The following is a 15513-nucleotide window of genomic DNA, read 5'->3' as shown; positions in this document are numbered from 1 at the left end:
CTGTGGTTGCAGATGATGGTGTTCCTTCTTGTAGCTGCTGTCCTGCTGTTTATCATCAGCAACATGGAGGCAGCTCAGCCTTTCAGACACCTCACATAACACACGATTCATTCTGTTTACTCTGAACGACGATTGTGTGTGTGTGTAACACAGCAGTTCTATAAACCATGATCTTCAGCTCGTGTCTGGTCACATCCAGTTGTCACTCTATATATATATATATATATAATTAGTGCCTGTGTTAATTGAGATTCTGTGTGCATGTGAATGGAAACGTCTGTCTCAGATGTGAAAGAGAAAGTCCCTGTGTGTTCGGTGTGTGAGTGACCGCTGCAGTCAGCTGTGTGGTCACTGAAGATTGAGAAACGTAAACAGTGACCATTACGTATGCTTTCATAACTCTCAGACTCCTGCATTAACACTTTCAGATTTTTATCATGTCTTATCAATAATTTCGGGACATTCTGTTAGGTTTTATTTATCAAATAAATCATTTTTCTGAGGTAGATATGAGTATAAACTGCTGCATCGTCCCGTTCCTGATGATCCTGTAGTCTTCTCCAGAGGACACTGGGGAACATGGATGGAAAAGTTCTGTATCTTCAGAAGAACAATTACAGGAAAGATAAGGAACAACTTTCAGATGAAATCCTTTATTATTTAGGAATATATCAGAAAGATATTTTTCATGTGAGATGTGCTTCACTAGCTCTTGTGGAGATAAAATGTTTTAATATATTTCACAATGGGGTTTTTATGTGATCTAATTTATTAGTTAAATTTAACGAGCATGGAAAGGTCTGACCACAGACTGACCAGTTACTACAATTTACCTTCTTAAATGTAATGTTAAAAAAACATATATGACACCATAACAAACCTCTACATGATAAACATCTCTCTCTCTCTCTCTCTCTCTCTCTAAATCTATATATATATATATATACACTATATTGCCAAAAGTATTCACTCACCCATCCAAATAATCAGAATCAGGTGTTCCAATCACTTCCATGGCCACAGGTGTATAAAATCAAGCACCTAGGCATGCACACTGTTTTTACAAACATTTGTGAAAGAATGGGTCGCTCTCAGGAGCTCAGTGAATTCCAGCGTGGAACTGTGATAGGATGCCACCTGTGCAACAAATCCAGTCGTGAAATTTCCTCGCTCCTAAATATTCCACAGTCAACTGTCAGCTGTATTATAAGAACGTGGAAGTGTTTGGGAACGACAGCAACTCAGCCACGAAGTGGTAGGCCACGTAAACTGACGGAGCGGGGTCAGCGGATGCTGAGGCGCATAATGCGAAGAGGTCGCCAACTTTCTGCAGAGTCAATCGCTACAGACCTCCAAACTTCATGTGGCCTTCAGATTAGCTCAAGAACAGTGCGCAGAGAGCTTCATGGAATGGGTTTCCATGGCCGAGCAGCTGCATCCAAGCCATACATCACCAAGTGCAATGCAAAGCGTCGGATGCAGTGGTGTAAAGCACGCCGCCACTGGACTCTAGAGCAGTGGAGACGCGTTCTCTGGAGTGACGAATCGCGCTTCTCCATCTGGCAATCTGATGGACGAGTCTGGGTTTGGCGGTTGCCAGGAGAACGGTACTTGTCTGACTGCATTGTGCCAAGTGTAAAGTTTGGTGGAGGGGGGATTATGGTGTGTGGTTGTTTTTCAGGAGCTGGGCTTGGCCCCTTAGTTCAAGTGAAAGGAACTCTGAATGCTTTAGCATACCAAGACATTTTGGACAATTCCATGCTCCCAACTTTGTGGGAACAGTTTGGAGCTGGCCCCTTCCTCTTCCAACATGACTGTGCACCAGTGACCAAAGCAAGGTCCATAAAGACATGGATGACAGAGTCTGGTGTGGATGAACTTGACTGGCCTGCACAGAGTCCTGACCTCAACCCGATAGAACACCTTTGGGATGAATTAGAGCGGAGACTGAGAGCCAGGCCTTCTCGTCCAACGTCAGTGTGTGACCTCACAAATGCGCTTCTGGAAGAATGGTCAAAAATTCCCATAAACACACTCCTAAACCTTGTGGACAGCCTTCCCATAAGAGTTGAAGCTGTTATAGCTGCAAAGGGTGGACCGACGTCATATTGAACCCTATGGATTAGGAATGGGATGTCACTTAAGTTCATATGCAAGTCAAGGCAGGTGAGCGAATACTTTTGGCAATATAGTGTATATACACATAAATGCAGACATGAACGTGATGGGATGTTTGTGTATATGGCATATATTGAAGTGATCCAGTGTTTATCATTAAAGTGTCCATGTGCTGGAATAATTGTATAAAGTGGCTTGGTGCCAGTCCAGTGTCAAAGTGTCAGTTTGTGCAAATGTGCGAGGTTGTGCAAAGTGATGAAAAAAAAGCAGAGAGAGTCCCTGTATCCATATCAGGTTCTAGGTGCTTCCTGGTTCAGACTCTGAATGGCCTGCGGGAAGAAGCTCCTCCTCATTCTCTCTGTGTTTGCCTTCATGGAGCAGAAGCACTTCCCTGAATGCAACAGAGAAAAGAGTCCTTCACAGTCTTCCTGGATCTGATCTGGCACCGCTTGCTGTAGATGTCCTGCAGGTCAGGGAGCTCGGTGTGGATGGTACATTCAGCTGAACGCACCACTCTCTGGAGGGCTCATCTGTCCTGCATGGTGCTGTTCCTGAAACAGGAAGTGATGCTACCCGTCAGGACGCTCTCAATGGTGCAGGTGTAAAAAGTCTTTAGCACCTGAGAGGGAAGTTTAAAGTCCCTAAAACGTCTCAGGCGGTATAGACGCAGCCGGGCCTTCTTCACCAGGGTGTTGGTATGACAGGACCAAGTCAAGTCCTGCATGATGTGAACACCTAGGTACCGGAAGCTGTCTACTCTCTCCACTGGGGTTCCGCTGATCATGGTCAGTTGGTATGACCGCTCCTGCTTTGTACTGAAGTCCACTATTAACTCCTTAGTCTTGCTGATGTTCAGGAGTAGGTTGTTCACCTGGCACCAGCTGTCCAGGTTTTTAATCTCCCGTAGGTAGGCCGTCTCGTCGTTGTTTGAGATCAGGCCCAACACAACAGTGTCATCAGCAAACTTAATGATGGTGGTGGAGTTGGAAGTGGCCACACAGTCATAAGTGTACAGTGAGTATAGCAGGGGGCTCAGAACACAACCTTGAGGAGCTCCAGTGCTAGGGTGATGGAGGATGAGATGTGTTTGCCCATTCGTACAGCTTGTGGTCTGTCTGTCAGGAAGTTGGAAATCCACTGGCACAGGGGTGTGCTGAGACCTAGGACCTCCAACTTAGAGGTGAGCGTGGAAGGAATTATGGTGTTGAACGCTGAACTGTAGTCCACAAACAGCATTTTTACATAATTCTCTTTTCTGCAGTCCAGGTGGCTTCTTGTTGTGTGAAGGAGGTGTGAAATGGCGTCCTCAGTGGAGCGGTTTTGCCTGTACGCAAACTGTAGCGGATCCAGTGTGTCTGGTAGTGATGCAGTGATGAAGTCTCTGACCAGTCTTTCAAAGCACTTCATCGCTACTGAAGTCAGGGCTACAGGGCGGTAGTTGTTGAGGCAGGTGGGCTGGGGTTTCTTCGGGACAGGAACAATGGTGGACTGTTTGAAGCATGAGGGGACTGTAGACTGTTTCAGGGAGAGGTTGAAGATCTCGGTGAACACCAGTGCTAGCTGGTCAGCGCACGCTTTCAGAACCTGACCTGTGATGCCATATGGTCCTGCTGCCTTCCTGGTGTTCACTCTCCTGAATGCCCTTCTCACTTCATGCTCCGAGATGGTGAACGCATTAACCTAACCGGCTCTCTCAGTGTGCATGCTGTTTGTGCCGCTAGCACCGCTAGTGTGATTAGCTGCAGCCTTGTAGCGAGCATAAAAAGTGTTTAGCTCGTCTGCCAGAGAAGGGTCCGCATTCCCCATTCTGGAGGATGGTGTTTTATAGTCCGTGATGTTTCTAAGTCCCTGCCACAGGCTCCTAGAGCCGCCATGTTGGAATTGCGTCCCTAGTTTCCTCCCGTAGTGCCGCTTTGTCTCCTTCACCATTCTGCGCATGCTGTAAGACGCAGCCTTGTAGTCGTCCATGTTCCCGGTGACGAGCGTTGTAGGCAGCAGAGCGGGATCTCAGGGCGTCGCGGATGGTCTTATCCACCCATGGCTTCTGGTTGGCAAACGTCCTGATGATGGTTTTCTGTACCGTATCATCCGTTAGTTTCCCTATAAATCCCACAACCGCTTCCGTAAACATGCTGACGTCATCAGAGCTGTGCCGAAACATGTCCCAGTCTGCCTTGTCAAGCGCGCCCTGCAGAGTGGCCACTGATTGGTCCATCCAGCATGCGACCTCCCTCTGCACCGGGGCTTCCTGTTTCAATCTCTGTTTGTATACAGGCATGGCGGCATGGTCCGATTTCCCAAACGGTGGTTGTGATTGTGCCTTGTAGCTGTTCTTAAATGGTGTGTAGCAGTGGTCTAGTGTCCTTTCGCCCCTGGTGGGGCACCTGATGTGCTGATGGAAATTCGGCAGTGCGCACTTGAGGTTGGCACTGTTAAAATCACCCAAAACAATGAGCGCGGCGTCTCGGTGCTGTGTCTGGTGAAGGTTTAGTGTCTCGTGTAAGTCCCATATCGCAGTGTCTGTGTCCGCTTGAGGTGGAATATAAATGACACTGACTGTGACTGAGCTAAATTCCCGAGGGAGATAAAACAGGTGACATTTGATGGTCAGAAGTTCAAGATTCGGTGTGCAGGAGTGTGAGAGGGGAACAATGCTCGCATTGTCACACCAGTGGTTGTTCACCATCAGACACACTCCACCTCCCCTTGTCTTCCCCGAGTCCAGTGTTCTGTCCATGCGGTAAACCGAGAAGAACTCGGCCGGCTGGATGGCGTGGTCCGGTACCGCTGGGTTCAGCCATGTCTCGGTGAAGCAGAGAAGGTTGCAGTCCTGAATGTCTCTCTGGAACTTGACCCTTGCCCTGAGGTCGTCGAGCTTGTTTTCCAATGACTGGACGTTGGCTAACAGGATACTAGGGAAGGGAGCGCAGTGTGCGTGTGCCCTCAGCCTGTTCCTGATGCTGGCTCGTTTTCCTCGCAGACGCCAGTATGGGTTGCATCCTTTGTTCTTCCTCAGGATCTCACTCGGCCAAGATGGGTCCGGGTTCAAAAACGGCAAAAGGTGAGTGCATTGTGCACCAATAGAAATAAGAGTGGCCCTGTCGTACGTAGTGATGGCCATGGTCTGAGCAGTTGTGACGGCAGCCGACCTCACCAGTGCAATCTTGAATCCAGGATGAGGCACCATAATTCCCTGCATACTCACCACTAATTTGGAGATCCTGGGCCTCAGCCCATCAATGTGTCAAGGGATCTCCAACTTCCTGACAGACAGACCACAGGCAGTACGGTTGGGCAACCATGTCTCACCCTCACTCACCCTCAGCACTGGAGCCCCCCAGGGCTGTGTTCTGAGCCCCTGCTACACTCTCTGTATACCTACGACTGTGTGACCACTTACAGCTCCACCAACATCATTAAGTTTGTGGACGATACTGTGGTGGTGGGCCTGATCTCCAACAATGATGAGACATCCTATCTAGAGGAGATTAGAAACCTGGAGATATGGTGCCAGATCAACAATCTCCTCCTGAACGTCAGCAAGGCTGATAGTGGACTTCAGCACAAAGCAGGAGAGGAATTACCAGCTCCTGACTATCAACGGGACCCCAGTGGAGAGAGTGGAAGTTTCTGGTTTCACGCAGGACCTGACATGGTCCTGTCACGTTAACACCCTGGTGAAGAAGGCCTGGCAGTGTCTCTATCATCTTAGATGCCTGAAGGACTTTAAACTGCTCTCAAAGGTGCTAAAGACATGCTACACCTGCACCAATGAGAGCATCCTGATGGGAAGTATCACAGCCTGGTTTGGAAACAGCACCAAACAGGACAGGCAAGCTCTCCAGAGGGTGGTGCGATCAGCCGAGCATACCATCCGCACCAAGCTTCCTGACCTGGACACTATATACAGCAAGCGGTGCTGGACCAAGGCCAGGAGGATAATGAAGGACCTCAGCCATCCCAACAATGGACTCTTCTCTCTGTTGTGGTCAGGGAAACATTTCCGTTCCTTGAAGACAAACACAGAGAGAATGAGGAGGAGCTTCTTCCTGCAAGTCATTCAGGCCCTCAACCAGAACACCTAGTAACTGGACTTTCTAGACTTACCCCACACATGAACATTACATTCTACCTCAGCTGATTGTTGCACAAACAATAATTGCACTACTTGTATACCCTGCACTACTCTGCACACACAATAACCTCACCCACATCTTTGTGTGCATGCTGCACCGACACTTTACTGTTACAATTGGTATTTGTACAATAGATATCGATATTCCTGTTATTATTATTTATATTTTATTATATATCTATTTTTATTTTTATATACACATATATTTGTATATGTATATCCAATACACAATTGGCTTTACATAACTATTGGTGTTTTTCATAATTTATCATGTCTTTAATTTCTACTGTTAGTTTTTATTTTTATATATATATATATATATATATATATATATATATATATATATATATATATATATATATATATATAATATATATTTACCTATATCCCTATACTTTTCTTGTCCACACACTTTAAATTCTTTCTTCAAATGTAGAACAGTCATAAAAAGCATTTCACTACATGTCAGACTGTGTATGATTTCGTATGTGACAAATAAAATTTGAATTTGAAAAACACAAACAGTGACTGTAACCTGAAGCAGTGAATAAAAGCATGAAATACTGTTTCTCTCTGTGAACAAAAAGGACAACCATGTGTAACATCAGGAATTAAAACGGAAAAAAAGAGTTCACAGAGATAATACAGTGTAAAATCCTCCATTGGCGGTCAGCAGCTTTTTTAGTTAACAGTGGTTTATACAGTGTGTCCACTCTGGTTTAAAATCATCATTAAAACCATGTACACTTCTCCATGGGGTGTCCACCCTCCCACTCAGCTTTTTCTTATTTAAAACCTTCACACACGCTCTGTAGAGCAGCTTCCCCGACACTGACCCAAAGTCCATCTCCCCTTCACCCCGGCACTCCAGGAGGGGGCCTGCACATCCGTCGAGGTCAGGAGCGATGTTCAGCTGGGGAAAGGGTTCGTCCTCTGCAGGACCAGTCTCTGTGTGTGGATAGTCCATCAGCTGAACACGCTCCTCTGTGCAGATCTCCAGGATGAACTGAAGGCAGAAGGCTGCGGCTCTGCTGGATAGCTGGACCCAGCCCCTGTCCTCCTTCTTCTTTGGGCAGATGGAGAACACTCTGTGGAATCCAGTGTAGACCGTCCCAGAAGAAGTCCACCAGCAGGGCCTGGATGTTCGCTAGCAGGTTCGGCGGCGGATCCACGCATGCCAGCTTGTGCCAGATGGACAACGCGGCGAGGTTGTTGATGACCAGCGTTCATCCCTTGTAGGACATCTTTGGGACCAGCCACTTCCACCTGCTCAGTCTACCCTGCACATGTTCTACAGAACCTTCCCAGTTTTTGTTTAAAAATTCATTGTTCCCCAGGTAGACACCCAAGTATTTAAAACCCCCTCTTTTCCACGCTAAGCCTCCTGGTAGTGACGGTTGCCCACCTCCCCACTCCCCAACTAAAATGGCTTCTTTGACCAGTTAACTTTGGCAGAGGATAAAATCTGAAAGTCCTTTAAAATATCAGTTAAAACATTGACATCATTTTGTGTGTTTATCATCACTACCAGATCATCTGCATAAGCTGATAAACATATTGAGGCATTAGCGTGTGGAATATTAAAACCAGAGAGAAGACTTCTTAACTTATTTAAAAGAGGTTCAATAACTAGAGAGTAGAACATTCCAGAGAGGGAACAGCCCTGCCTGATCCCTCTGTACACTCTAAAAGGAGCACATAAACCACCATTAACCTTCAGTACACTCTCAATGTTACTGTACAACACCCTGATCATGGCTATAAAACATGGGTTGAACCAAAAGGCTTCCAGCACCTTCCACAAATATTCATGTTCAACCCGATCAAAAGCCTTTTCCTGATCTAGAGAAATCAGACCAGTCTTTAAGCCCAATAGCCTGGAGACGTCCAAAATGTCATGAATTAAATACATGTTATTGAATATGGGATTCCTCATGAGAATTGAGAGTTAAAACAGAATCTGACATGGTCATCACTGTCCGATTCTCGTTCCTCCACCTTTGTCTCTTATTTTGCCTGTTTTTCCCTTGTCTTTTCCCTTGTTTTTTATTTTGCACTTTAAAATCATCCACCATTTCCACGTCTCCCCGTCCCCCTGCACTGGTGTAGTGTCTGGTGTTTCCGTGCCTGCCTCTGCCAGCGCAGGCAGCTCCAGCACTGCTCCAGAACCTACTCAGCTCTTCTCAGTGGAGCACGGCTTCTCCCGGTCCAGCTGAGCTGAGCCGATTTTCTTAATGGGGGAGACAATTTGCCTGTACCAAGATAACTTTCTTAGATGGGGAACTGAGGGGAGAAACCAGTACTGTCTCATTATATCAACACAGAGAGAGAGAGAGAGAGAGAGAGAGACTCCTCCTGAGCCTTCAGCTCATCTGTATTGCAGGGTCTGGTGTCTCCAGACTCTTGACAACAACACAGAGATTTTCTGTAGTGTTCAGGTCAGGTGAGCTGGCCGGCCAGTGAAGCACAGTAATACCACGGTCAGTAAACCAGTTCTCAGGAGTTTTGGCTCTGTGGGCAGGGGCCAAGTTCTGCTGGAAAAGGACATCAGCATCTCCATAAAGCTGGTCAGCAGATGGATGCATGAAGTGCTCTAAAATCTCTTAGTAGATGGCAGCAATGACTTTGGACTTTTGAAACACAGTGGACAGATACCAGCAGATGACCCGGCACCCCACATCATCACTGACTGTGGACACTGCACACTGGACTTCACACAGCTTGGATTCTGAAATATTCTAATACACTTTTTCAGTGTTTTTGAGCTTCAGGCCACAATTATCAAAAATAAAATAAAAAAACCCCCTCATTTTAGTTTATTTGTAATGAGTTTAGAATATAAAGACTTTTCATTTTCTTGCAAACAAAAACTTGCAAACAACATTAAACTTTTCCATGATGTTCTAATTTTTTGAGATGCACCTGTATATACTCGACTCGGTCATCAGAACGCTGTTGGTCAGAACACAGAGGAGTCCAACATCATTAGCCAGTTGGAGATGTTGGCGACCAGTGTATAACTCAAGCAAATAAATAAATAATTGTTTATGGTGTGTGTGTGTGTGTGTGTGTGTGTGTGTGTGTGTGTGTGTGTGTGTCCGGCAGGTGGTGCTGTGGGCTTCATCTTCATCGGGATTATTAACATGAGAGCTGGTTTATATAATCAGGACACAGTGCTGTGTGTGTGTGTGTGTGTTTCGGATGGGGGCGCTCTGTGTGTGTGTGTAACCATAGCAAAGTCTCACACACTATCGCAGTGAGCTGGAGAGAAGCTGAACTATGGAGCGCTTTCCTTCCCGGAACTGAGAGCGGATTAAGCACCTCGGGAAGCTCGCTCTGACCCGTCTAACGCCGGACATATACCTGTTTATCTGACCAGTGTGTTTAGAGGAGTTCATGTGCAGTGATCATGCCGGCGAGGAGCGGGACAGTGATGGGCTCCGTGAAAATAAAAGCGCATTTCGGCGGGTGAGTCAATCAACAGGTTTCTGAATGAGTCGGTTCTTTCTGAACGACTCCTCTGAGTGAATCGATTAGCAATAACAGATGATTTGACAGGAATACTAATAAAATAATTTAGATTTAATCAGAAGAATATTATAGAATGCGCCTGTACTTCAAAGTATTTGTTAAAATATGGAGATACTCAGCAGTTTACACTAAAATACAGTTTTAAAACAAGTGTCCATTCTGAAAAAGACGAAAAATAAGATTTTTTGGATGGTTTGTTGTTCACAGATCAGTGCAATGAACTTCTCTTGGTTTAAATAAATCAGGTGTATCTACACTTCTGCTAAAGAAATCACCCGACTCCATTAAACCTTTCTGCTCACTGAACCGGCTCGGACTGAATCGGTTCACAATAACGAATGAACCGAAAGTTCTTGCAGAGTTCAGATCCAGTTCAGTTCAGATAATGTTATTAAATAATTAATGTAGACTTAATTTATATAAAGTAGATGGATTTATATAAAATACTGTTTTTAGATTTATTTTGAGATAAATACATATAAAATAATATTATGTGTTTAGGAAAGTATTCTCAAGTGAAAGAGCTTTTATTGTTGTTTCACCCACATGTAGCTGACGAGTACACATTGGCATGAAAGAATGTTTCTCCAGGAACCTGTTACTACACAAAACGACACAAAACAAAACACCACACAACACCACAGAGCTACACAAAACACCACACAACACCACAGAGCTACACAAAACAACACAAAACACCACAGAGCTACACAAAACAACACAAAACACCACAGAGCTACACAAAACAACACAAAACACCACAGAGCTACACAAAACAACACAAAACACCACAGAGCTACACAAAACAACACAAAACACCACAGAGCTACACAAAACAACACACAACACCACAGAGCTACACAAAACACCACACAACACCACAGAGCTACACAAAACAACACAAAACAAAACACCACACAACACCACAGAGCTACACAAAACACCACACAACACCACAGAGCTACACAAAACAACACAAAACAAAACACCACACAACACCACAGAGCTACACAAAACAACACAAAACACCACAGAGCTACACAAAACACCACACAACACCACAGAGCTACACAAAACACCACACAACACCACAGAGCTACACAAAACAACACACAACACCACAGAGCTACACAAAACACCACACAACACCACAGAGCTACACAAAACAACACAAAACAACACACAACACCACACAACACCACAGAGCTACACACAACACCACCGAGCTACACAAAACACCACACAACACCACACAACACCACAGAGCTACACACAACACCACAGAGCTACACAAAACACCACACAACACCACAGAGCTACACAAAACAACACACAACACCACAGAGCTACACAAAACACCACACAACACCACAGAGCTACACAAAACAACACAAAACACTACAGAGCTACACAAAACAACACACAACACCACACAACACCACAGAGCTACACAAAACACCACACAACACCACAGAGCTACACACAACACCACAGAGCTACACAAAACAACACACAACACCACAGAGCTACACAAAACACCACACAACACCACAGAGCTACACAAAACAACACAAAACACCACACAACACCACAGAGCTACACAAAACACCACAGAGCTACACAAAACAACACACAACACCACAGAGCTACACAAAACAACACAAAACACCACACAACACCACAGAGCTACACAAAACACCACACAACACCACAGATCTACACAAAACACCACACAACACCACAGAGCTACACAAAACACCACACAACACCACACAACACCAGAGCTACACAAAACAACACACAACACCACACAACACCACAGAGCTACACACAACACCACAGAGCTACACAAAACAACACAAAACACCACACAACACCATAGAGCTACACAAAACAACACAAAACACCACACAACACCACAGAGCTACACAAAACAACACAGAGCTACACAAAAGAACACAAAACACCACACAACACCACAGAGCTACACAAAACAACACAAAACACCACACAACACCACAGAGCTACACAAAACAACACAGAGCTACACAAAACAACACAAAACACCACACAACACCACAGAGCTACACAAAACACCACAACAATACCACAGAGCAACACAAAACACCACAGAGCAACACAAAACACCACACAACACCACAGAGCTACACAAAACACCACAAAACACCACACAACACCACACAACACCACAGAGCTACACAAAACACCACAGAGCTACACAAAACAACACACAACACCACACAACACCACAGAGCTACACAAAACAACACAGAGCTACACAAAACAACACAAAACACCACAAAACACCACAGAGCTACACAAAACAACACACAACACCACACAACACCACAGAGCTACACAAAACAACACAAAACACCACACAACACCACAGAGCTACACAAAACAACACAGAGCTACACAAAACAACACAAAACACCACACAACACCACAGAGCTACACAAAACAACACACAACACCACAGAGCTACACACAACACCACAGAGCTACACAAAACACCACAGAGCTACACAAAACAACACACAACACCACAGAGCTACACAAAACACCACAGAGCTACACAAAACAACACACAACACCACAGAGCTACACAAAACAACACAAAACACCACACAACACCACAGAGCTACACAAAACACCACAGAGCTACACAAAACAACACACAACACCACAGAGCAACACAAAACACCACACAACACCACAGAGCTACACAAAACACCACACAACACCACACAACACCACAGAGCTACACAAAACACCACAGAGCTACACAAAACAACACACAACACCACACAACACCACAGAGCTACACAAAACAACACACAACACCACACAACACCACAGAGCTACACAAAACACCACAGAGCTACACAAAACAACACAAAACACTACAGAGCTACACAAAACAACACACAACACCACACAACACCACAGAGCTACACAAAACACCAGACAACACCACAGAGCTACACAAAACACCACACAACACCACAGAGCTACACAAAACACCACAGAGCTACACAAAACACCACACAACACCACAGAGCTACACAAAACACCACACAACACCACACAACACCTCAGAGCTACACAAAACAACACAGAGCAACACAAAACACCACAAAACACCACACAACACCACAGAGCTACACAAAACAACACAAAACAACACACAACACCACAGAGCTACACAAAACAACACAGAGCTACACAAAACAACACAAAACACCACACAACACCACAGAGCTACACAAAACAACACAGAGCTACACAAAAGAACACAAAACACCACACAACACCACAGAGCTACACAAAACAACACAGAGCTACACAAAACAACACAAAACACCACACACCACAGAGCTACACAAAACAACACACAACACCACAGAGCTACACAAAACACCACACAACACCACAGAGCTACACACAATACCACAGAGCTACACAAAACACCACACAACACCACAGAGCTACACACAATACCACAGAGCTACACAAAACAACACACAACACCACAGAGCTACACAAAACACCACACAACAACACAGAGCTACACAAAACACCACACAACACCACAGAGCTACACAAAACACCACACAACACCACAGAGCTACACAAAACAACACACAACACCACAGAGCTACACAAAACACCACACAACACCACAGAGCTACACAAAACAACACACAACACCACAGAGCTACACAAAACACCACACAACACCACAGAGCTACACAAAACACCACACAACACCACAGAGCTACACAAAACAACACAAAACACCACACAACACCACAGAGCTACACAAAACACCACACAACACCACAGAGCTACACAAAACACCACACAACACCACAGAGCTACACACAATACCACAGAGCTACACAAAACAACACACAACACCACAGAGCTACACACAATACCACAGAGCTACACAAAACAACACACAACACCACAGAGCTACACAAAACACCACACAACACCACAGAGCTACACAAAACACCACACAACACCACAGAGCTACACAAAACACCACACAACACCACAGAGCTACACACAATACCACAGAGCTACACAAAACAACACACAACACCACAGAGCTACACACAATACCACAGAGCTACACAAAACAACACACAACACCACAGAGCTACACAAAACAACACACAACACCACAGAGCTACACAAAACACCACACAACACCACAGAGCTACACAAAACACCACACAACACCACAGAGCTACACAAAACAACACAAAACACCACACAACACCACAGAGCTACACAAAACACCACACAACACCACAGAGCTACACAAAACACCACACAACACCACAGAGCTACACACAATACCACAGAGCTACACAAAACAACACACAACACCACAGAGCTACACACAATACCACAGAGCTACACAAAACAACACACAACACCACAGAGCTACACAAAACACCACACAACACCACAGAGCTACACAAAACACCACACAACACCACAGAGCTACACAAAACACCACACAACACCACAGAGCTACACACAATACCACAGAGCTACACAAAACAACACACAACACCACAGAGCTACACACAATACCACAGAGCTACACAAAACAACACACAACACCACAGAGCTACACAAAACAACACACAACACCACAGAGCTACACAAAACACCACACAACACCACAGAGCTACACACAATACCACAGAGCTACACAAAACAACACACAACACCACAGAGCTACACACAATACCACAGAGCTACACAAAACAACACACAACACCACACAACACCACAGAACAACACAAAGCTAAGGACTGAGAGAAAGTCGTCCTACCGTCGGTTCAGTTCCATCTCTGCACAGTTCTGTAGAAAATTAAGTGTTTATTAAAATATTAGAGTGAGGTTTATTTACACAGCACTCTGTACAGTGGACACTGTCCTAAAGCAGCTTTACAGAAATCCTGATCAGTGGTCAGTTACACCAAAACGTGTTTATTCATGTGTTTATTCTCAGTTCTGATGGAATTCTGATGTTTATTTGATTTATTTTACTGGCTTTAATGTGCTCTGTGTTGGTGGTTTAATGGAATGTGTTCCAGTGCTTTTGGTTCCTGATGGATTATCTCCTTTTCTTCTGATGGACATCACCCCTGGCTTCTCATGGGTGTATGGAGTTGTTGGTTGTTCTGATGGTTGGAGTCTCTTGCAATGGAGCGTGTTCTCCAGCCTTCAGTGTTCCACACTCAGGAGTCACCATGACCCTGACCACAATAAACCACTTCAGATCTAGTAGAAGGGTTGCAGTTTGTTCCCTAAATGAAACGAATCAAAACCTGCGTTGTTTGATTCAAAGAGTCGAATCAGTGAAGTGATTCAGTTCAGCTCCTGTGAGCGCCGCAGGTCTATGTCATGTCGAGTTCCTTTATTATGATCGTTTAAAGAACTTTTCACTCAGTTTTGCTAATTTCAGTAATAATAAGAGTCTTCAGTCAGGTGTACTGCTGGAAGTGTGTGTGTGTGTGTGTGTGTGTGTGTGTGTGTAAAGGAAAGGAAAAGCATGATAGAGTGCAGTAAGTGATGCTTTAAGTTGTGTTGAGGATTCTGGTTCTGTCTGATTCCTGAGCGCTGAGTTTGAGATGTTTCATGTTAGCTTGCCTGAGGTGAAGAATTAAAATCACCTGTTT

At 44.9% G+C, this 15513-nt stretch overlaps 1 protein-coding gene across 2 annotated transcripts in view; it reads left to right on the top strand.

The window, feature by feature from the left end:
• The first annotated feature begins 9478 nt into the window (after window positions 1–9478).
• Window positions 9479–15513, top strand: part of prkcz (protein kinase C, zeta) — a 78478-nt gene continuing 72443 nt past the window's right edge. Inside the window, exon 1 of one of the 2 annotated variants that reach the window (XM_058389126.1) lies at window positions 9479–9721. In XM_058389126.1, coding sequence (XP_058245109.1) covers window positions 9663–9721 — 59 coding nt within the window. In that variant the 5' untranslated portion in view covers window positions 9479–9662. The remainder of the gene's footprint in view (window positions 9722–15513) is intronic. The other variant, XM_058389125.1, reaches the window with a different exon arrangement.

The sequence above is a fragment of the Hemibagrus wyckioides genome, linkage group LG05 (assembly GCF_019097595.1).
Source record: "Hemibagrus wyckioides isolate EC202008001 linkage group LG05, SWU_Hwy_1.0, whole genome shotgun sequence".
In the NCBI taxonomy this organism is placed as follows: domain Eukaryota; kingdom Metazoa; phylum Chordata; class Actinopteri; order Siluriformes; family Bagridae; genus Hemibagrus; species Hemibagrus wyckioides.
This window is presented reverse-complemented; position numbering and strand designations above follow the sequence as displayed.